This window comes from Ammodytes marinus (assembly GCF_949987685.1).
Source record: "Ammodytes marinus genome assembly, chromosome: 15".
NCBI lineage: Eukaryota > Metazoa > Chordata > Actinopteri > Uranoscopiformes > Ammodytidae > Ammodytes > Ammodytes marinus.
Genome location: NC_137219.1, coordinates 6200236 through 6226081, shown reverse-complemented (window position 1 = coordinate 6226081; position 25846 = coordinate 6200236). Strand labels below are relative to the sequence as shown.

At 41.7% G+C, this 25846-nt stretch overlaps 1 protein-coding gene across 2 annotated transcripts in view; it reads right to left on the bottom strand.

Annotated features, from left to right (window-relative positions):
- Window positions 1-25846, bottom strand: part of slc8a3 (solute carrier family 8 member 3) — a gene marked incomplete at both ends in the record, with an annotated part of 101434 nt that overhangs the window by 15191 nt on the left and 60397 nt on the right. For both annotated transcript variants that reach the window (XM_080042133.1, XM_080042134.1), the window contains one exon: window positions 18823-18929. In XM_080042133.1, coding sequence (XP_079898259.1) covers window positions 18823-18929 — 107 coding nt within the window. The remainder of the gene's footprint in view (window positions 1-18822; window positions 18930-25846) is intronic.

Sequence of the window (25846 nt, the reverse complement as noted above, 5' to 3'; positions counted from 1 at the left end):
TATGCGTTTCTATTTCTGGGAAGACCGACTCCCTTTACATACAGATAAGACAATTAACTGGTAGATAAAAAACACATTTGGTTTTTCAATGGGATTGGCTTTCTCGGGTGCGTTTTGATTAAGCCTTGTAAAAATCTCTCTCTTTCTCTCTCCCTCCCTCCCTCTCTCTCTCTCCCTCTCTCTCCCCTACCCCTGATTGGTCCAGTCCAGATGTCACGCTGTGCTGCGTCCATCAAGACGAGCTCCTTCTACTTGTTAAACGTCTGTTTATTCTGCAGCCATATCAGCCTCACTGCCCCATCAGCGCCAGCCAATTACAGAGCAGATAACCAACCCCGATAATGTCCTCAGACCAGGGCCTTACACACTGATACACACATACAGAGACCAAAGTATGAACACAGGTCACACACTTACATTTTGGACCTGTTATTAAAGACATAAAAATGAACCAAAATAGCCAAAAATCTCAAAATTGACCAGTGCTTGAAAAAACAAGGTCTTTGTCTGACATGTCTCGCCTCAAGTACAACAATAGGCACTACTTACTTTGCATATTCATATTACACGTGATCAGCATTTAAAACATACGCAATTACTATTATATTGTTGACGGTATCTCATCCAGCTCATTGCTCGGGTCTCTTTGACTGAAGTGCCCCCTCTGAAAAGATATTTTAATTATGAGATGATTGTAATTATAAAGTAAGAGAACGATTTTTGTTGCCACTGCTTCCAACTATATTCTTATTATTGTTACAGCACAGGGTAATGCTTTCACTCCAGATAAAATGCAGCTGTTAAGACAATAACATCAGGCGAGTGGGCATCCAAGCTGTGTCGCTGCCTGCGGCTGTCACACAAGGCTGGTCAACACACTCAGCTGCATGTGTGTGGGTGCGTCAGAGGTGGAGGATTTTCGTCAGGCTCACACGCAAGCTTTTGACAAGCTTTTGATCGTATCTGTCCACTCTCTCCACCGCAGTTAATCTACCTGCATGACGTGCACATATTCTTATGGTGTTTATGCCCATAAGCTCCTATGAATTTCACAAACAAAGAGCAACTTAAAACGTAAACAGTACATTGACAGAGCTGTGCTGTTGGTGTCCAAAGCATGCCGGAGTAGATTCATACACTGCAAAATTGTTTCAAAGCCAGTGGCAACCAAAAGGATGCTGATTGTAACACATTTGCATTGTTTGTGTGTGTGTGTGTGTGTGTGTGTGTGTGTGTGTGTGTGTGTGTGTGTGTGCAAAATATAGACGTCATAATACTATCAATGATTGTGTTAGTAATATACTTTTATAGAAATATTGCATAATCAAAAGTGCTCCTCTGCATCATATGAACTTATGATACTTTGATTTGCTCAAAATGTAAGAGTTTCTGTATTGGTTAGCAAAGTTTCTTAATATCTCCACTTACTATCTCTATACTTCCATTAGACTTCCTGTAACTATCGTTCCATATCTAACCTTTCACTGGAAGTCAATAAACCTTTTAAATCTTCACCCCAAAGTTCAAATTATAAAATGAGCTTTTTGTGCACTGGTAAAAACGGACTTGTATTGTTGTATTATTCTTATTTATGCATTTGTTTGCTCATATATCTTCTCATAATAGGAATTACAGACTTGCACAGACACGGACTGTAAACACTCTCTCTCTCTCCGGAGAGGCCGTGCTGAGTTCACCAGTCTCCGTGCTGCTCAGTGTGATGTATTGTGGCCACTGTGCTGACATCATTGATGTAACCCTGGGCGCTGATTAACGGCCGAGGGCGCGCAGACGGAGCCACGGCCGTCTCTGAGTCGTCTCATCTGCTTTCCACAGAGGCGCGGCCCCAAGCATCCTTCCCCCTTCAAGCCCTAAATATCCACTTATCATATACGCAGCATTAATAACTTCCAACATTATCCATATTACACAGAGCACTGCAGTGGAAGTTACTTTTTTTTTGTTAATACTTTCATGTCTTACCCCTCAGGGTATGAGACAGCCAGCGTATGAATATTTTATCATGTGGATTTTAAAGCATTTTGTTCCTAAATGAGACATCCTCCGAAACGGCAGTTACTGCAAAATTAATCCAAATTAAACAACACAATTAAGCAATGTAAGTCTTTTGTTGACAATGATCATGTCTGATTATGACCACTTTTAGAACTTAACCATCACCTGTTTATTCTAGAAATACATCTAGAAAGATGTGACTGAAGAGACCGTGTAAAAAGGTGGTCTCGCTTCTAAACAATCTCTGGCAGCTACACTGTGCATTATGGAATGAGGGAGACTATCTTCTTACTGCAGTTTCTTTCTGTAGTTTTCCCGTATGGAAATTCTGACTAATTTTAAACAGTTCAGGAGCTACTTAATTGCTCCTGCCCCAGACACATCTGACCAATGAGTGAAAAGAACATTCTCAGTTGCTCATCCCGCTGTATTTTGGACTTATGACCAGAGGAAACTATAGGTGCGAAAGAGAACCGAACCTGTTGAAAAGCAATTTTCTTTTCTTCAGATTTCTCACATCTGGTGTGAACCATGAAAGCGAACTAGAAGCAGACTATCAGGTGTGAAACCGCCCTGAGGCAACGGCTGAGCCTCCAGAAATAGGCCTATACTATTCAGGTAAAAATAAATCAAATCCTCCCGTGGAGCTGTCCAGAATAAAAGAGATGAACGCTGTGAGAAAGATCCAAAGCACCTGACTTGCCTCTCTTCCCAGTCATAGGTGTTTCAGTGTGGAGCGAAGGTGTGTGTGTGTGTGTGTGTGTGTGTGTGTGTGTGTGTGTGTGTGTGTGTGTGTGTAAGGGGGTGGGGGGGTTATCGATGACATCAACATGGAGAACAAGCACCCCAACGCAACTCAGGAGCAATTACTGCTCTTCCAGCTCCTCATCACAGATGGTGAGGGCTTTCAGAGCGACTGCACCCCTCCACCACACACACACACACACACACACACACACACACACACACACACACACACACACACACACACACACACACACACACACACACACACACACACACACACACACACACACACACACACACACACACACTCTCTCTCTCTCTTTCGCACATTGTCTCTCTGGTTGACTGTGTCTGTCTTTTGGTCTTTTTTTATGCTCAGACTATTTCTGTTGCTCCCTCCTCCTCCTCCTTCCACACTTTGCCTCTTCCAGCTCGAAATCCAACAGTTCAATTTAAATCCATTACACCCTCAAGCCCATGACAGAGTGCGGCTGGCATCCATGGCAACCGTTACTAGACAACAATCTCTATGATGTGACTCCACTGCTTCCTTTCCGTGACGAGGCCTCCGGTGGACAGATACAGATACACTGAAGGCACGTGGGGTCGTTTTGACCGTAAACACTCCTGTCATTTGCTAAAGTGCCGGGTCCTGTCCTTCAACTGTGACCTCAATCTTGGAGAGGGGGGGAAGAGATTGCAACATAAATCACCATGGGGTTTGACGGGATGAACTGTATTTGTTTAAAAGCAGCAGCGTCGTGTATCTAATTTGATAACAATACGTCAACCTTTTCTATTGCCATTCCCTGCGCATGGCCGCCCCCTGTAACCCGTCCTATCTGCTGCAAACACAAGCAGCATGCTGAGGGAAATGTGGATGAGAATGCAGCAGCAGCAGAGATGGCTGAAGTATAGCCACTATAACTTCATAGATCTGTCCTTGGAGAAAAAGAGTAAAGACTATAGTAAATCAGCAACACTTTGTCTCTCATATCCCACACTGACTGTTGTACAATGGGCGTAGCTTTCGTTTCAACAAAGCGGTGGATCTGGGGAAAAAATGATGAGCGTCAAACACTTAATTTCCTGCATTCCAGTGGATTTTTATACAGCAATATGTGTCTTTTCTGCATCAATTTATTGTAATATATCTATATTTATGTAGGGAGAATACAACATTCAACAGAAGCCACTGCAACGGCAGGAGCTCTGCAGAGTTAAGATGATAAGGCCCACTTTAGGAGAGTGTCTTCCATATTTTTTAGACCGGGGCATATCCCCTACAGTCCACCCCCTCCCCCCCAAATCCTATGTACGACTATGTACTGTACAACACAGTTATTACAGCAGAGAAAGTCAGGTCTGACCCTTTCACTTAGGAGGCGGTACCGTTAAGTTTACACTGCAGTTCCACCATTGTGTTGACTGAAAGAAAGTTGGGCAAACAATATAAAGATAAAGATGCAGAATTATAATATGCAACGGTATTATCACAATCACAATCAGGGATAATTAAAGGGACTGGTTCGTGCTTCCCACAATACACTGAACGCACTAAATTACCATTTAATTGTATGTTGATATAATCAATGTTGCTTTGACAGTTATCCCCATGCCAACAAAGCAATAAAGAACATGTTGAATTTCTTCTTTGTTATGGAATGCCACGGCAAAACAACACATCTGCAAAGTAAATAAGGATTCTTGCAAAATGATTGCTGCTTTCAAAGCAGCTCGTAATGAAACATCTTCAAACTTATAGAAAGCTAGAATCCTTAACATGTCTATACAATCAAACTCCATTTTTGATTCATATTTTGATGCAACATTTTTCTGCAATAGCCATTTAAGGTGTATACATTCTGTATAACACCACTCTACACTCTAGTAGTTTTCATTGCTGGCAGAGTCCACTATTCTTTTGCTGGATTCAAATTGCCTTCACATGCACGAATGATTCACAAAATATGAGGAATGCATTTAGCATATAGCGTAACCTCATCTCATTGATATCAGCCTCCTTGTTTGCTGTTCACTCTCTTTAAACAGTATCATGTTTATAAAGCTAACGCTAATAATGGAACATCACACTGCTGCTTCACAAAATAAAAGCGTTCAACTGGCCAAACACAGGTTGACCTTTATTATGAAGAGGCATCAGAAAATGTAATGAGTTTGTTACAGCAGGTGTTCGCCAAATCAACCAGGATTAAAATCTTTTTACATTATTAATAAATTGGCTTCCCAACTTTTTTTAAATGACTATTTATTTTCAATCAAAGGAAGTCCACTAACGCAGAACGTGAATTAACTCTTCATAACCTCCTTCATGATCATGGCACAAGCCCTCCTCTGACATTCCCTCCTTGTGACCCCCAGAAAAGGAGTGGAGCTTTAATGAAGTTGGGGTTTTGCGAATGCATGAATAGCGCTGGGCTCCCATTTGAATTAAATCTATTCATCCGTGCCGGTGTGATTTCTCTGTGGTACCGCGGCAACCGAAGGCCCTCTGAGTCGTGACATTTGTGACATGGCTGGGGGAGCAGGCAGGGAGGAGAACAACCCATCTGCCCACATCCCTGACCAACAATTCCAAATCGAATGCAATAGGTTTCGATTGGACTGAGAAAGACAAGAGGTAAAACAAAAGTAGTATATAGTATAAGTCAAATGTATTTAAAGGTGCACTATGCAGTTTCAGAGGAGGTGGATTTGTTTACATTTGCAGTAGTACTATAGCCTGTAGTCACTTTACAAAACATTTTCTCTACATGTAATTGTAAGTAGCGAATTATTCTATTATCATAAATCAAAATAATAATAATTTTGAAGCACCTTGAACCAAACGTAAGACTATAAACAACACATCTGCAAAGTATGTAACCAAACTGTGGGCTCTGATGCTGTTAACCACAACATTGAAACAGTAACTTTTCAGGTAGCTTTCTAACTTCCAACAATATTCTAGGGATCCAATTTTCCTGTGAGTAACATTTGTTTATTCAGTTATGAGAAAATAGCTTAGAAAATCTTCACTTCTCTTACACACCCAAAGTTACATAGTTCACCTTTAAAAGACACTTTTCTGCAGATATTTACAAATGTTCCTTATACATTTAAGGAAGAGTAAAAACACACACCTTCGGTTTTTGCAATTAAACACATGAACAAAACACAGACATGCACACAAACAAACAAAGCTACTTTTATGTCAAAGATGCAATGACTGAATCCTGCAGTTCTCCTGCGTCACACACCGTCCTTGGGGCATATTTTTATGATGACATAATAAACTTTACTTAAATCCATTTCCTGTACGGGGAATATCATCAGTGTCGCACCGTTCTAAATGTGGAAGTCTCTTGACATATGGAGGTAATCCCTCCCAGGTTTCAGCATTAATTGTGTCATCAGTAGTCAAACTGTGACTCGTGCACTTTGAAAATATAAGCCCAGAACGAAACCTGCAGTCTTTGCTGACTACAGAGAAAGGATTTAAGTGATTTTTAGAGCGGAGGTAAACTGCTAACGCCACCCGCTAGAAACTGATGCAAGTTCTTGAGGAAGGTGTGCAACGTGCAGGGCAGATCCCCAGCAATTAAGAGAAGATAGAAAAAGAACATCAGATATGTTCTCAGAGATTTATCTCTTCGCTAAAATGTCAAGGTAAAGATTTAGAGAATGATTTGGACAATAATGAAGTTCACCTCCTGGGCACTGCCAAGGCCTTGAGCAAGGCACCAAACCTCTAAACTGCTCATTGTCTCTGTGAGACTGACTGACCTGACATTTCTCTATTTCAATGCATATTCATGTGTAAAAGGTCCTGATTGCATGTCTGTATGTAGGGCCAATATGTGTATGTGTGTGTGTGTGTGTGTGTGTGTGCGTTTAATATGGGTAACAACAAACAGAGTGTAAACTGACTTTCCCATCCGTTTCCAGTCTTTGTGCTGAGTTACACTAACCAAGGTGAGTGGAATCAATCATGTGATCTTACTTTACTTTACTTTCCAAAACAATTTAAGTCAAACTATTTGTTGATGCAACAAAGATGCAACAAAGACATTTGTCTTTCTTTTTTTCCAAACTTAAATATTTGTGTTTGAGCTTATACTGTACAGATCAAACTGTACAAGAATCCAACTACGTGATCCATAATAAACTGGGAACCTGACACTAAATGTCATATGGGTGTAATGTGAGGAAAAAAACTAATTTCGATACTTTCAGTTGCAGCACAACCTTTACCTGAAAAAACCTTCTGAAGCCTTCAGTGGCAGTGCACTCTAACCGCCCCATCCATCCATCCATCCATCCATCCATCCATCCATCCATCCATCCATCACTCTTTTCATTCTGCTCTTCCTAAACCGAGCCGTGGTTACTAAACAGTCCAGAGGTCTTTGGGTCGCGTCCCCGAATGGTCTGCCAACAGGTGGTGTGAGGTTATACTGCTCCTAGGGGCGACAGCTGTTCCCCATCACTCACTCACCAAGCTTTCATTGCTCCTGCCGTCACTTCACTAAACAAGGGCAAAGCTTGGGCGAGCCTCTGGAAAAAAGCTGATGGTAAAAATCAGTCAAAATCACCAGGAGACGGATAAAAAAATAACTGCAGGTATTAGCAGATTAGTGGCTCCCGTGTGACATTATCTGAGGTGGTAATGTATTGCTTTGTGCTCTGTAGGAGGTTCTACTGTGTAATGATGCATATGATAGAATAAGACCTTGTTAAAACAACTTCGCAGAAGAACACAATTGAATAGAGACCCAAGTAAAAATGTGTAATTTGATCAGCAAATGACATATAATCTTGAGATAATCACTTCCTGTCTGTCCTTGTGGAGGATTTCAAATGTTAGAAATGACTCAATTCACATAGCGCTCACAGGGGACGCGGGGTAACAGATTGTGTCCTTACATGCTGGTGTCGCTGTGGGAGGTTCCAACCGAACAATCACGGTAATGGTAGTGTAATCCAACCCACTCACACCTATACAGAGCAAAGGAAGCTACATAAATCTTACTTTTTAATCAGAATGAGTTTAGCATAGAGGCAATCTCTCCCAAAAAAAAATTGAGGTCAGAATGATGCTAAGCAAACTAATCCAGTGTCCTTTGCAATGGGCGACTTTACTGCCACGACATTTTTATAACAATCTATAAAATGTGTTGAGCTGATGATAAAGGTGATTTTCCCAGCTGCCTTCATGCATAAATTACAACCAACTGTCAGGATTTTTTAGGCAAAATCAGTAGATTGGATTTTTAGCTGAACATTCATTCATTTCATAACTTCAAGAAATGTATACATTTCATTACGTTTACAAATTCTGGAGTAGAAATTTAGAGTTAAAATAAGTTTATAGATCAAAGATGAGTCAATTCCACCAATTTCATACATACATAAATTATTATTTTTTTCTTTTACATTGTACTTCACATACAGTCCACATTACTGTGCTGGATTACAGTGCCTTCGGCCATCGCCAAACCAATCAGCAGCTCCACTCTGAACTACTGGCACATGATCCACTGGGAGATCCCCAGTTGCCATCTGTAATGGCTGGTGGTGCCGGTGATAAGGAAATGCAGTCTTTATCTCGGGCCAATTAGGCAGCTAATTGATTCAATACCAGTCATTTAGAGTTCCTCCAGGCACGAGATTGAGCACTCCAGCCCTTTGAACAGATGTGAGATCCCTGGAGAGGATCAACCAGGGAGGGAGCGTGTTCGACCCCAGCCAAGCCTGTAGATTATAATCTGAATGGAGAAAATCCTAATGAGCTAATGCATCACATCAGGGATACATTTCACTAGGAATCTTGAATTCACTGGTAGTTTTGTGATTTGTTTGAGTTTTCTTTTGTTACCTGATAAATATAACATTAAAGCTGGGGTGGAGGATTTGGTGAGAAAATGGCAGTTGGGATAGAGATTCGAATTCAAATACCTAAACCGCTCCACTTGTTCTCTTTGGTCCCTCCCCTATGGTCCCTCCCTGACATGCTCTACACCAATAAAGTCGCGCCAAAGTGAATGGACAGTCCCAACAGTCAATAAGAACAGAGAATCGGAGCCTCGCTCTCATTGGTCAAAGTGTACAGCTCATGTTAACTTTGACCAATCAGAAATCATATACCCCAGCTTTAAGGTACTTATCATTGTCAGATGGTTTGTTTTCTAATTTACTAAATCAAATCATATCCTATGAATTAGTTTACTCATAGATACTTACAACTTCTAGTTACCTGTACTTTTCCTTTAGTATTCCCTATTTTATGGGAATCTTATCCTAGATCCCTCATTCAATTTTATCTTAATCAAAAAAACAAAAATAAAAAACAGGCAGAAATATTGTTCTAAGGCCGGATATGTGTGGGTTTTTTTTCTTCCAAATTACTATGTTAATTCATTTAAAAAAGTTTTCTCACATTTTAGGTATTGCCAAAAAGATATTGAAGCTTTATTTGCAGCCTCAGGTTAGTAGCTCTGTTTACAGTGGTGGATGCTGCCTTTCATTTCCCATGGCGCTAATCCTACGCTGCCTCTAGCTTTTCCATTTCACCGTTCTTTTCTGAGGAAGTAAATAGCACTTTTCCCTGACGCGGAGACCACGCTGTGTAAGGAAGAGATTCATTTGAGGTCATACCCAGGTTGACTGCTACCAAAGGGATGATAAGCTTGACTTTTAAAGCAACACAAAGGCCAAGTTCATGAAACTCAGCCAGTCATAGAGATTTATACAGGCTGTGACCCCTGGTAAAAGGGAATGTAATGAGCTGTAAGTTGAGGTGTGGTATATACGCTCCTAGTTCTATCACGTTGGAGAAGGCAAACATTATATATAAGCTCAGATGAGTTGGAGGAGATTGTCGTAGTGGGGGGGGGGGGGAGGGGCTAAAACCACTAGTGGTGACTTGAGGATCTATTTGTGTGATTGTACACGAAACCTCAGAGGGACGCTTCTTTACAATGTAATCAATATTTAATAGTGAAATAATGTGGTGTTACACGTAAGGGCCTCCCTCCTTGAACACATGTAAACATTGACGCGCACACACACACACACACACACACACACACACACACACACACACACACACACACACACACACACACACACACACACACACACACACACACACACACCTAAATACTGTAATACATTCGCAATACATTTTGTGGTCTCTCTTTCACTCGCTTCCTAGACAAATACGCACCACCAGCATGAGCGGAGCATATCCACTAACTTCCAATTTATGTCCAAAGAGGCCAACAAATAAACGGAAAGTTTCAGGTAGTTACTTTCAGTGGAACACCTGAATACTTGCTCCACCACTGACTACGGTTTATTTGGGAACCGTTTACCTAGAATAGACTGAGGAAGGCATCTGGAAGCTGGACCAATTTCTGTACCGTGGCTGTCGGTGTAGACGATGATGACAATGAGCTGTGCTGTATTTTAAAATGTAAGGTGCAGGGCTGAATGGCAGTTCGACTGATTGAAGGGCCAATGTATTTTTCGTACAAACAAATTTTGGTCAGTAACCCCATTTCCAATGCCCCAAAAAGCGAGTCAGAAAGCTATTTTTACTCTTTGCATGCGGATGCTCTACGGTGTAATGGAGGCATCACCTAAATCACTTCAGAGTGTCTTTCCAGTAATGTCTGTCCCGGGGTTCAGAGTTGCTTTGGCTCAGCATCCATCCACAGTATGACTCACAGCTCATTTAGAGGTAATGAATGTGTGTGTGTGTGTGTGTGTGTGTGTGTGTGTGTACAGGGCCGTTGCTAGGAATTCTGGGCCCCCTGAAAGAATATCGGTGTGGGCCCCTCTACCCCATTCATTGCCACCTTAAATTTTCTAGCTTTTTCAGTGTTCTTGACGGTGCCTGGTACACCCAATTTGTTTCTTTTTTTACAATTAACGACTTAACAAGTCAGAGTTTTATTATGTAAATGATGTATTATTAGTTGTCTTATTCTAGGAGTGATGGTAAGTGATTTGCAACTGTTTTAACAGCCGCTATGCGGGCACTCCAACGGGTATCAGACATGTGGTGAAGGCAAGCCCCAACCTCAGCGATTTTTACTAGCATCCAATAAGGAAGTGACCTACAACTGTAGTAACCAGAAAGTGCCACTGGGGGTGGCGCCAAGACGAGCAGTTTTTCTTTGACTCACTTGTTAGCCGTTTTCAAAGTCTTATTAAACCTATTTACAGCCTGGGCCACAAAACCATTTTAGTCTGTATGTTTACACTGAGGGGGGTGAATTTTTTTGGCCCACGCTAGTTTTTATTCTTTTGGAGGTTAAAATGTATTGGCGCGATCTCTTGAGTGACAGCTCTCCGCCCGTTGTCCCTCACTTTGCCTCGGAGGTATACGTCAGCTATCTCCCTCCCCCCGACGTGACGTCGATTCCCCTTTTCGGCAAGAGGAGTGAGGCGGAGTAAAAATCTCACAAGATGGCGACGCGCACAAACCAGGATTATTGGATGCCGTGTGAATAACTGAGGTCAGCCCGGATGCTACATCCATATTATTTACTATCTATGGGTGAAGGGAGCAGCAGTGTTTTCCGCTAGTGCCTCCAATGTGCAGCTGGGTAAAAATAGTGCAGAGATCGTGACCCTCCTAGGGGGGTCCGGGGGTATGCCCCCCCGGGAGATTTTTTTTACCTTTTTAAAGTGAAATGCATGAATCTGGTGCACTTTGACAGGAAGATTATGAGGCAAAATCTGAGGAATTTTGTTTGAACAACTTTTTTCTGTGTACTAGGCCTACTTATTTTTGGAATAATTTGGAGACACTGAGTCAGATGAATGAAATTAAGCTATTGCAGAAAGACACATGTATTTACCATAAAAATATTAATATAAAATAGAACATTATGCAAATAAACATCCACAAAGTTGTAATCTTTCTATATTATTTTCTTTTCTTTAAAGAAACCACTTAACTTTACATGAAGAACTCTGTTGTCCAGCTATCTTTTTGTTCACAGATGAGGGTGAAATAGGCTATAGAATATACACAATGCATGGGCAACTGAGGGCATTTTTTCCAGAGGTTTTTAAATAAACTCAATAATGTCCAAATAGATTAAATCATAGTCTGTTTCTGACATCAGAATACTGAGGAAAGTTAAAAAAAAATTAAACACATGGTTCAGTGACAGTAGGCCTATTTCTCCTCTCCTCTCTGTCTGTATGTCACTGCTATAGGGAGGAGGGTCTGCTACACTAGTCTCAGTCAGCGCTACGCATTATTTTATGATTCGTGGCAAACTAAGCTGAACGATTAGAAGACAGACAGCTTAATTTGTTTAGCTAGTTAACTGCTGAGCTAGCGTGCTGTGCTTCTCTGGACCGACAACAGATTAAAATATCGCGTGTTCACGTTGAATGCAGGTGGACAGGTGAAGCCTACTCATTGGACAATGTTGGGCTTTATAACTTATGTTTTATTTCACTTACTTGCAGTAACAACCAGCGTAATTCACGTCTATTCTGGTCCGAAAGTTATTAGCGTATTTAACCGAAACGCTCGTCCGCTGTGAGTGATGCATCGCGGGTGCATGCTTGTGTTTGTGTATTTGTGCACCGGCGCTGAGACACACAGACAGACAGCGCAGCGAGGAGCTGCCAGATTCTTCAGGGACGCGAGGGTGGGGGCGGGTGGACTAAACCATTATTTACCCTACATTTCTCTTTCTGTGACATCACAGAAAGAGAAATGTAGGGTTAGACAGTGAGACCATAAAACACTCTTTCTGCCTTTTCTCAGGCTAGGATGATCCGATTTCAATTTTTTTTGCACATTTATACTTCATAGGATCTCCGAGTTCAATACACCTTCATATTCCAACCGGTGAAGTAGGCCTTTAAGAAGGGGCTATGGGGGTATTTGAAATTATTGAAATTAGAATATTGTATGACTTGTGGCTTTGTTTTGATTCGGATTCATTCGTAGTTCAGTGTATGCATAATCATTTTGTCATAGAGGCTACTGGGGGGTTCGTGTGGGCCCTAGCGGGCTGTGGGCCCTTATAAATGTCATAACTTACCCCCCCTATACGACGGCGCTGTGTGTGTGTTTGTGTGTGTTTATGTGTGTTTGTGAGAGCGAGTGTGTGTGTATGTGAAAGAATGTGTGAATGTGTGTGTGTGTGTGTGTGTGTGTATGTATGTGTGTGTGTGTGAGATAGAGAGACCTGGGAGAAGGAACCGGCCAACAGCATGTGAAGTGCCCTTAGATGCCACAAAAGCGCACTCTGTATGAGGGGAGTGTGTGTGTGTGTCTGATGGGTGGCACATTTCCCCATGCTAGGCATGATTTGAATGGAAAGTGGCGGGTTGGGAGATGGATTACCGCAGGGGCAGAGGGGCTTTAATCCTCGACACACACACACACACACACACACACACACTGACACACGCACGTGATAATATAATACATCTCATACTCAGAAACGCACTTGCAATGATGCACAGAGTACTCACTTTATTGTAGTCACGCACACATGGAAGAAACACACGGACGTGCAGAAGACAATGTTAACTCACCGCCGTACATGACTAATGACACTGCCAACAACTGCTTTGTAGCTCAGTCTTTCCAGTGTCATTTGAAGGTCCTACTCAAAACACCCCCTCCCCACCTCTTCCTCTGATCTACTGATTTTCCTAAACACAGCACTGCATCCTTTCTTCCCTTTTTTCCCCCTCAATCCGTCTATTCTTAAAAAAAATTCAGCACAAGGGTGTGTACTGAAGACCTTGCCACGACACCTCAGGAAAAAACGTTTTAAATCATTTATTTATTGCATCTTACTCTACATAACAAACTGGAAATACAAGCAACTATAGTCATTCAGCATATTTTTTTAAAATTTAGGTTGCTACTAGTGGTAAGAATCTGGTGTACAGTTAATCTTTTATTAAGTGTCACCAATTCACACGGTTGAGATTCTCAAATGTGAGCTGCATTTGCTGTATTTACCTATTTTATACCATTGTAAAATTAATACTAGAATGTTATTTTTTTACTGTTGGTGGGACGATACAATCAATATGAAGACTTGGCCTTTGGTCTTGTGAACATTTGATGCTTATTTTTCCATATTTTCTTACATTTAATTAATTGCATAATTAATGGCACTATATTGACTATATTAACTACACTGTCTTAACTACACTGTCGACCACAGTGCTCATGCCGTATAGGACAACGTCATGTCCATTGATTTCTGTACGGGGGTCATTTTGTTTTTGCCCAGCAGAGAGGTCACAGTCAGACAGATACATGGCAGCGCCCCTGCCCCCTGCGGTTGAGGGCACTTCAGCTGGATAGATAGTTGCTGACACATGCGTATGAACTCTGATTCTCTGGTTCAAAGATCCTCTTCAATTGTGCCACCCTGTCTTAAATACATGTAAGGGGATATGTACTGTACACCAAAGCAGTATTTATGAGGTCTTGTCCGGTTGTCCTTGTCATTTCTGTGTCTAGGATTTATATATGCTTAGTTTGGAATTAAGCAAAAGCAAAGGCACACTGTGTTTGTTTTCCTTGGTCCACACTATAATGCCAACGGTTAAATTGATATATTTTGGTCCATTAAAAGTGCAAACTGCCTACGTAAGAGAAAATTAGAGGAATTGTGACATCATTTTACAAGTTGTTTTAATGAACATAGTTTTCTTAACCACTTAATGATATAGAAAACACAAAAAGCGTGACGCAAATTGAATATATAACGTTCGCCAATCACAACTGGACAGGCCTGTCTTTCTGTGGTATTTTTTTTTACCATTGAGAACGCCTTAAGACATCCGCAAATATGAGAACCGCTGCAGGCTGTAATTGGTGCTCAGTGAAGCTGGGATGCTGTGCTTTCTAGGCACACGTCACTGCTGGCTACTAAAATAGTTTTACAACACAATTTGCCCAGAAGAGACTTGCATTTTCCAGGTGTAAGTTTAACCGACTAACACCAGTGAAGTAAATGTGAATGTAAATGTTGTCAAAAGCCCAAATATGCCAGAAATATACAGAAGAAATGTCTCACAACACACATTTCTGGCATCCACATGTCTCTACTTAAGAGGCGACAAAACCAAGTCGTAAAAAATGTCACACACAAACTCCTAAGTGACTGCTATTGTGACTGCAGTGTTTTGCCGTTGTTGCAGCAGCAGCAGCAGCAGTGTAGTAGTGCTTGTGGAGTTGCGCGGCCTGCCACCTCAACAGAGGTGCTAATGGTATTGACCACTTCAGAGTAAGTTAGAGAAGGGCATAGCAGGAGCCGGCAGTAAACAACTCCAGACTGACAGGACAGGGGGACTGTTGGCCTGATTGCTTTCATTACTCACACACACTGTCCAAAGTCAGACCTGCCAGCTTCCTGCGATCCGCATCACAAAGTGCATGAATGGACAAAGTTTTGCAATGAGCGATGTAACTGCTGGCAAGAAATAAAGAGATCAAAAAATGTACATATGATCTGATGATTCTTTTTTGAGGTCCTATTTTGCTCATCTACAACAGAGAAAGTTTCTTAAATAGAAAAGGATTTTTTTGTGTTGCCAAAATACCGTGAGTGAAAAGTCTGCTTAGAGAAATGGAGCGAGGCTGTTGCATATGAAAACAAAACCGAGACTCATAGAATATTCATTCATCATTTGGGCTCCTCCACTCCGGCTTTAATAAGGAGAAAAACAAACCCAATCAGCCCCACATCAGCGGTTATGAACAACAATATAATCGGCACATTATATATGAGAAGTGGGAAATTATCATATCATTCACATCGCTGCGATACGGCAGCAACTCACCGTGCCAGCCGGAGAAATATATGCGACCCCCCCCCTCTCTGCTAAACTCTGGCTCGTGTTTTCTTCACATTTTGAATCAAAGAGATTTCATCAGCACAAGCATATTCATAAAAGATTCAAAGATGATCCTGCATTGGAAATAATACAGAAAAGCTTTTTCATTACGTCCTCATCATATATAGATCAAACATTTAATAACCTTGATCAAACATTCATTACTTTCTGCATTAAAAAAAGTAAGTAGAGGTATCTCGTATTACTCATTGTCTACACTGGCTGTGCTTTCATTAGCGGCACAGTTGTGTTCCTAGTATCAAAATGAGCAACATTTTAATATTTTTTTTTGTTGCAATAGATGGACTCAGATATGTCAACAGGAAAACGACTGCTGAGGTGTATCACTATGCAAAAAAACCCATCATGATTTAAAGCTATTGCGTAACTTCTGTTGCTCCCATTAGGAATTCTGAGAAATTACAACAACAATGTCGGCACATCTACATTAGGTAAGCCTTCGGTGATCGCGCATGGGTTTTATTCCTTCTGATGCATGTCCAGGTGTTTTCTTAGCAGAACTGAAACTTTTCGTGGGCTCCTGCACCAGTGTAGGGGGGGTGACACCAGTTTGTAAACGCTGTCATACAGAGAAATACAGAGAGTTTTGTGGAGCTGATAGGCTTAATCATCTTTGGGTCAATTCATTTTGGCAATGGCTTGAATGTAACCGCCATTTATCAATATGAAAAAGTTACACATTATGGCTTTAAAAGTAGAACATTTCAACTGGCTGTGGTTTGAAATCTAGGTTTCTCATTGTCAAGATGACACAATCACAAGATGCCCTGAGCTCCTGGAGCCAGAAAAAAAAACCACACACAAGGGTTCATTTTCTTTCCCCTGTGTCAGTGCTTGACCCGAACAAAGCAGCTGTTTTGATCTGTTCTGAATAAACCTGGCCAATGGCGTGTGTCATCCTTAGCTCTGGCTGTCATTACCTATCTTTCATCCATCCCTCCATCAGAACAGATATTTCTCTATTTTTCTTCTTCTTCCTCTACACCAGTGGTTCTCAATTATTTTCTGTCATGCCCCCCCAGGGGACAGAATTTTTTTATTTATTTATCTGTACAAAACCACTGTATGAGTTTCTGGCACAAGCATTCTGCATACAATAACCTTATTATCAAATTACATAACAAAAATTAGCTGAGATAACTTCTGCAGCAAAAAAATTCAAAGTTCAGTTTATTAGCTCAATTTGTAACATTTAAACAAGACTGCTCAGTCTGTGTGAATCAAGAGACAAGAGCAAATGATTCACTGAGGTAACTGTAAACATAGTTAAGGTGGTGTTTTTTTATTATTATAGGCCAATAGGCCTTCTGTGATGCGATAACCAATAATTCATTAATGTTATTATTACTACTTGCTTTATTTCTTTTAAATAGCCTACAGAGACATTTGGAGACACATGTGGACATTTACTTACTGCAAATCGCGGCCTTTTGCGCGGATATGACCATACACAAGCACACATTGCGCTTGCTAGCACTTAAAAAACGTTTTTTTTTTGGTCAGTTGGAAATCAAGGCAGCCCGCGCCCCAGCAGAAAAGTCAGCAGATATCAATGCTAGTTGCTAACGGTAGCAAGCTTCTGGTCATAGATCAATAACGCTTTGGTATCAAAACACCTCAGTGTAATGATTTCAGCAAGGGTGTATTTTGTTTATTAGGTTTAGCAGGTAAGTTACTAGTGATAATCAGTCTACAAGATAATAACCATTTCTAAAACCTATAGTTTAACAACAGCACAAGGACATGTTAGGAAGTCAGCAAACAGACCCTTGCTAACATTAGCCACCATAAGCTACTGGTCGTGCCAGTCCAAGTTAGACTAACGATTCCTGATAAATTAAGAATTTAACTTTTAATTTTTCAAAAAGGAAGAGAGAGAGTCTTATTTCTTGTCTCACAGGTTACATAACCTTGCTTTAAGTTATAGTGAGCCGACACTACTCAGACAGTGCTGCCAGACCCCAGTAGCGTAAACATAATGAGCAGAAGAGTTTGGAGGCTACAGCCGAGTGTTAAATTCTGCACCCTCCGCACCAGCTTGCGAGCCTCTCCCACCCTCTGGCCTTGAGCTTGGTTAGATAACACTGCATTAGGTAACGGTGCTCGAATGAATCTTAAGAAGAGAAATGCCTGTTGGCTTCTTTCAGCAGACATTACCACCGACAAGCACGGAAACAAGTAAACAAACAAAACCTATCAAGAAAACTTGCTTTGATTTGAATACCTCTACATCCTTTTCCTTTTTTTGTATTCACCTCAGTGAAAAAAGAATAGCAGTAACACAGTCCTTGCAAAATACTTTTGTGACGTCAATATGAGAGGCGCACAAGATACTTAAGAGCTTGTTGAGGTTTATGAGTTTAGATTATCATAATAACTGTCACATTCAAACCGCCCTGCGAGTTATGCAGACCCGTAGCTAAAAATAAATCGATAATCTCATTTCACCGACAGCAATTTGCCTGCATTCTTCACCCACGGAGAGGCGCATATGCTTAAAAATAGCGACTAGACTCGGCATTAAGGTAAAATGTGTCTCTCCATAATAATGGCTACTTGCTCTGCCGAGATGGTAAATGATAGCAGCTCCTAGAGTCCATGTACTTTGCTTATGCAGATGACGACATTGTCTGGGTGGGGAGACTGTTATTATGATGATGGTGATGGTGCGTTTGTGGTTTGATTTGACAAAGTGTTCCAGGTGTAAAGGAATAGCATTATGGCAATGAGGTATGCAATCTTTGGGTGCACAGCGGTGTAAAAGTATAGAGGGGGAGTGAATAGGCGCCAGAGCATATAGAGTAAAAGCCTTAGTTCCAAATCACGTTTTCTTTTAACTTGACTACATACTAAAGCATGATGGTTTGCATATTGCACAATTCAATTGGATGTACTATGGCATATTTTTTGGCATACTGTATTTGACATGCATGTATTAATGGGACATCCTTAATCTTTTCGTGGTATACTTAAAAGTATGGAAGTTTGGGCATTGGAACGCAGGGAAAGTTCAGGTCAATGATGAAAGGGGAGAGACAGAGGCTACAAACAATGAGAGAGAAAAGACACTGACACTTTGAAAGAGTGAGAAAGATAAAGTGATAAGAGAGAAAGAAAGAAATAGTTTCGGTACCGCACCTTTCTGCAGACTCATGTCTACCATTCGAGGCTCGGCCAGCTCCAGGAAGAAGTTCTTGTTTTTCTCATACTCCTCATCGTCAATAACTTTCACATGAACAACTTTGCTGCAAGGAGGAGAATAAACAGGAGAGGAAGAAGAAAGAGCAGGAAGTGGGTGTGAAAGGAAATGGGACAGAGAAGGACGGGGAAAAGGGAGAGAGAAGGAGAGAGAGAGAGAGAGAGAGAGAAAAGGTTAATTTGTGATGGAGGGACACAGGAAGTGCACTGTAAGTAGGATTAATAATCAGCATGGAACACAAAGGTTACAGGAGGTGGAAGGTCAGCTTGCTAGCCGACCGGGCCTGTCCGTCAAATGGCAGGTTCCGGCGAGCTCAATGGCTGCCATGACAACCACATTTATCACAACGTCTGATACAAGGGGGTTGGAAAAGCTTTAGTCCACATAGCGGGGAGGACAAAAGAACACAATGAACTGAAGCCGCAGCACGTAATCAATCAGGTTGTAAAAAAAAAAGAGAAGAAAAATGTGTAAACGGACGTTTTCACAAGGGCGAAAAGGTGAGTGACCGATAAATGGGAGAAACTGACGCTATCTAGATCGATTTTTATGGCTCGATGTTTCAGAATGCTTTCAATGAGACTGAGGCTGGATGGACTCTCTCTCTCTCTCCACACACGCACACGCACACACACGCGCACGCACGCACGCACGCACACGCGCACACACACACACACACACACACACACACACACACACACACACACACACACACACACACACACACACACACACACACACACACAGCCATTTGAGTAACAGACCAGGCAGATAAGAGAGTAGCAGCTTATTGCAGAGTTTATAGCTCCGATTTGAGGAGAACAACCCTTTAATGAAGTCAAATGTCCGCAGAGGTGAGGCTCTTTCCTTCTCCGTGTGTGACATCATCTCTAAGAAACGGCTCAATACGGCACCTCAGCCCCAACGGCATCCTCGCCGCTGATCGCCCTAATTGATCTTTTAAAAGAGTTATTGACGAGTAGAGTGCAGGCAGTTAGAGAGAGAGACTCTGCAGCTGAATAGGATACCTTCTTTTTCACTTGTGGATACAGTATCATCAGGCAACTTTGCCAGTTGATTACTTACATTAAAACAATTATTCTTTGTATTACACTATCTTCAGAAATATGCACATTTGGCAATATCTAACTAATTATACAATACTTAACTAATTACGTACAGTATCTATTTTTGGTCATGGCCGTTAAAAAGATGGTTGTATAGGAGACATAGACAGATGCAAACAGACAAGGTTTGGTAAAATAAACACCCTAATGTACATTTTGGACTTTTTTACACTAGTATGATAGAAATGTGATAGAAAAAAGACAGAAAAATCTCAAAATTGACCAAATGTTTTTTTGCCTGCCTTGTCTCGCCTTGAGTGGTCCGGAAGTACCCAGATGTCTCCTGCCTTGCCATATTTTCTGGTCGGACTAATGCAAACAACAGCAAAGTGTCAACAAACTGCATTCGCTCTTTCAGAAGGCCTCAGAAAACATTCCCTGCAAGCAACAGACAAGCCTACAATAGTCGACAGCGGCCCAACCAGCCCTGAAATAGGCATGACATACTTTATTATGTCTCATGGGAAGATGCCTTTCCCCCGATTTCATGCCAGCAAAAATACAATTTTTACGCATGTTATTTAGGGAGAGTATTCGGAAAGGGCTCGGCTAATATGATAAGTGGCACGCAGCAGCATTCATTATGGATAACTCAGTTCATGTATCATGTATTGAGTAAAAAAGCAGCTCGTTCCCCAAACATCCCACTGATGTACTTCCAGAACCGTGACATATAGCCTCAGCGTGTGTCAGTCAAAGCTCAAACAAACGCCCGCCCGCCCGCCCACACACACACACACACACACACACACACACACACACACACACACACACACACACACTCTTCCAAACACACTAAAAAAATCATACATCCCCACACGCTCAAACACAGATCTTTAAACGAACTTCACACACCATGTAAAGTATATATTACTCTTAATCCAGACATATCTTGAGGAATTAAAATATATATTCTATCGCTGCTTCTACGCACATCTAAATCCCTTTCTCTATGTAATTCTGGCTGTGAGTCCTGCTAGCCAAGGGGAGGAGAGCCTCCTATCTGAGATCCTGTTAGCAGACTACACGCAGCAGCTGAACAATCCCTCTATCCTTCTCTCTCTTTTCAAATCCCACCGGCAGGGCTTTCCTCAGATTGCTGAGCGAGATGTCTGCAGTGCTGCTGTTGCTCCTGTGAAAAGCGCTGATAGCTTTTCACCATGCAGAAATAGGAAGAGGAAACACTGGAGTCTAATGGACAAGTGGGATTTGGCAAACATTGCCTGTATGGCTGTAGAAAATGAGCAGTGCTCTTCTTGCCTGACTTGCATGTACTGTTAGCAGGCACGGAGAGAAACCACAAATGTAGCCTCACACGATCGCTGTACCACCATGCACACATGCAACCAAAAAAAAAACTGCCATACACTGAACGATATGGCTGATTAACTTGCAAGGGGGCCCTCGGGACAAAATTAGCTATACTGGGTTTTTACCAAGCCCAGTTTCCAATCCCCCATCTGTGCAATGTGTACAGTATTTCAAAGCTACAACGATATATTGCCTCAGATTTTGCAGTGTGGTGGTAATATGATTAAACACAGTAATTCAGAAATATGCAACAAAGAAGCACAAAACTGATGAAATAATGAAAACATTGGCATGCATTTGGAGCCATGTTTTGTGTCGACCTGGCAAATATAAGTGCAATGTTCCCTCTCCTTTGCGATCTGTTTTTGGTCTCCACCACCTCCTAAGGCAATTATCTGGCTCTTTAGCTGCTAAATGCTCCACTATGTAAGAATATTATGAAGCTATCAATGTTTTTTTACTTAAAGCAACTGCATCCTGAATCAGGAAAAAAATACTAAGGAGAGCAAGTTAAGTTAAGTTAAGTTGACAGGCACATTGAAATTCCTCTTTTTGCTTATCCCCTCTCAAGTAACCACACTTCGGAGGGGGTCAGAGCAGAGGGTCAGCCATAGTACAGTGCCCCTGGAGCAGTTTGGGGTTAAGTTCCTTGCTCAAGGACACAATGGCAGAGATGGTGGGCAGAGCAAGAAAACAGTAAAGGCGGCGCAGTAAAACCAAAATGATGAGTTGAGAGAAGCAAAGTCTGTTTATAATTCTAAAGGTATATAATTGTGTGTTTGTCACCACTATTTATCAATTTCACATTATACATAATAATTTCATCCATTGTTAATATAGACTTGACTATATAGGTCAAGTCCAAATATTGATTGGATCATCTTTACGACTACGCCTCCAGATCAAGTAATAAAGCAGAATCCACCTCAGGGCGTTCATCATGTCAACTGATATTGTATTTTTTTTAGTGATGACGCATATTGCCAAATTAGCTTCCAATTAAAACCAGTTGACAGACAGAGCTATGGAAGTCTCTGGAGTTCTGAGATCCTGACAAACTCAAATTATACATAAACAATATCTTAAAGCAAATCAATTTTTTTCTCCATATAATTAGTTTGGCTTCTGTGCCACAGGTTTATATTTGACTAGGGGCTTATGAAAATCAATAATTAACATTTGAGCAGATGCACAGATTACCTATACATATTGCACCTCTGTGTGACATTTCTCCAGAGTTTAGAAAAACATAAATTAACTGCATTTTACACTCTGGTGTTTCCGTGTTCACCGAGACCGAGCTTCCTGTAATTATACAGCGAGTTAATGGAGCTGCTGAGGAAATGACAGTGTTTCTGTTATGTTAACAGATTCTGACAGCTTGCAATGATAAAAAAAAAGAAGCAAAAACATGACATGAGTGCTGATTTTGTTTATGTTTGACATCCAAAAGTTTGAATTGCCGTGCATCTGATTGCAAGTTTGTTAAGAATGTAAATGCCACAAATGTCTAAAGTGAATATTCCTACATGACATGAACGGTTGCTAGGATCAATCCACTGTAGCTAGCAACAATGCTATCAATATAGTACTGTCTGTACACAAATAAGATCAGGCTTTACACCTTAACACACAACATGAGTGACACAGCTCACAAATCACACATAATCACGGCCTCCATCAAACAGCACCACACATGTTGAACAGTGCTGGGCTAACATTAAGCAACATTTGCATGTGTCTATGACAAACATCAATCATTTACCCATCCATACCAACATCTGGCATCAGCCGAGCGAAGCAGGAGCCTGTGTGTGTCTGTACATGTGTGTGTACATGCATGTCAGTGTGTGTGTGTGTGTGTGTGTGTGTGTGTGTCACAGGGATACAAACATACACTTGCTGTTCACACAACCATAAATCACATTGTAACAGGGCCTGTCAAGTAAATGGTGGCGCAATATGAACGCATTCACTGTGGGCTACTGCAGAAACAGGGCGCAATGCACGAACACAACATTATGAAAACTATATTCCATTTCTACCTAGACTGTTCTGAAGAATATACCAATAAACACACACTGCTGTAAATATTAAACTTTGGACGGAACCAGGCAAACCTTTTCCAGGTTTTATGCTGAGCTTTGCTAGCCAAACTACCTCCTGGCTTCAGTTCCATGAAGCCAGGAGCCACCTCCTTCATAGGTTTTTATGTAGCATTAATCTTATTGTTGCCTATTGTTGCAGAGAAGATGTTGCAACCGGGAGAATTCTCTGCACTTGCTTGGAAAGGTAGAATTAATTTGAACCAGTGAAACTCTTACATTAAAATTCAAAACCATGCGCAAACACAAGATCGGAACTACAATCCTTTATGGCATGAAGCAATCTCCTTCTTGTGCTGTGCTGAAATCCAGGAGATTACATTTAAAAAATCCAACATCCAAAAAAACTCTGCAGGAAAAAGCATGACAGGAAGATGTCCATCTTCTCGCCCCTTGCTCCCCGCTCTGTGAGATTGAATTAGACTAATGTGTCAAAATGAGAGTGATAATGATTCATTGATGCTAACATGCTCGACATAGCACCCTTAAGTTGAGCATTAGTGTGGGCAGTGCCGCTGAGTAATGACGGGCGATTAGAGGGTTCACACCTCCGCTGCTTCGGGCTGAACTGCAGCCAGCAGCCTATGTGCCTTCTCTAGGTCCCCAGTGGATGGAGGGAGGGGGGAGAGGAGAGGAGATGAAAAACAGTCCTTGCGTTCTACAAATTGCTTTCTTTTTACTTTTCTACATACTACAGCTGATCATTAAAAAAAAGTAGTTTGTATTCAATTCATAGGCATAGAATTGGGACATAGTAGGGCATCCGGGTATTTTTAAGCATGTTGCATCTGACATCATGTATATAGGGACATCCTAAATCACAAAAAATGGAAACTATACCACTTCCCAGGACAACTGGAACGCAGTATATCTGTATGTGATGTTGGATCTCCACTTCTGCTTTTTGTCTTGTCCGCTAGCCCACACTGACCCCTCCAATCTCTGAGCTTTTACCCTACAAAGCACTTTTTTTCTTCTTTTTTTGAACATTTTTCACAGAAGCCTTATGTACTCCAGGCTAGAGCAGGGGCAGCATCTAAAAGTGCTGCAATTAAATACGACCTTTCCTTTTCTGTCTCACTGGTCCTCTGTTAAAAAACACCTGCTGCCTGCCTGCCTGCCACAGACCTACCGACCCGGGCCCTGGGCTTTCTGGTTTGAACCAAAACACTGAAAACTTTTTTTCCAAAATTCTCTTAAAAGTTCCCCTCTGCGTTCCTATCTCTTTCCTTAATCTACTGAGAGCGTTTTAGTTGCTTCTCATCTCTCACGCGAGGCTGCATTTAAACACTGCCCAAGCACGCACGGAGAGGGACCCAAGCATGTTTTTAACAGCTGGAATTACTTGCACTTCACCGCAGTGTGTGGGGGCCTTGGATTACAAGGAGCCCAAGCGGTTCCTAAAACGTTTCAGTAAGAAATACCCATCTGTCCTTTGGCTAGAAGTAAAAAACCCTAAGCAGAAGCCAAGAAAGGAAATATAGACAACGAGAGCGTGACATAAAACAACATGAATCATCAAAAATACAACAAGCTCTTGCAACCACTCACTCAATCTCCCCACACCATTTCAGCCTTAGTCAGATCACGGCAACAACAACAACAACGCCTCTCCACTCAAAAGCCAAAATATAAAGCCGAGCCAATAAAGAACGAGAGGAGGACAAGGAGAAAAAGAAAAGGCTCTGGCGCCTCGTGGGAAATCAGTGCCTTAATTAAGCGGGCCTGCTTTCTGTCACCAAGCGCAGGGATTATGTGCCACGCTCATTATAGTCCTGATTATTGCTTTTCCCCAGCAATCACAGAGAAAAGAAAAAAAAACAACAGTAAACACATTTGTCAATGATTTCTTGCCACTCCGATGACAAACTCACATCAAGATTTAATATTCCGCCCAGACTGACACACAGGCCTGTAGAGTACGCCCAGTCGTTCCCCACTGATCTCCGTTCTAGCCCTATATGTCCACTTTTTCATTCAGTTAGGCACACAAATCAAAGCCGCCACTTGACCGGCTGACAAACAGCTTAAAGAGGACCTATGATACTTTTCGACTTTTATGACCTATAAACGTTGTTATAATGATTTATAGATACGCTAGTATGTTTAACCAACCCTGCTTACCGTCTGGGGTGGCTATGCAGAGCACTAAACACTAGGGCAGCCGGTTGAGAATTCACGTTCAAATTTCCGGGTATCGTGTCGTCACGTTCTCGGATGTTTCCATGTATGGTAATGCTGCTCAGGCAAGCTCCGGCCATGCCCCCACCTTCCTCTCTCAGAAATCCCCCCGCGCGCTGCTGGAAATGTTCCGGAAGGAAGGTAACCAATCACAACGGAGTGGGGTTTGCAGGAGGGGGGGGGGGGGGGAGGGGCGTAGAAGCTCAAAGCAGTGTGTGGAGCAGGACTGCTGTGCTCGC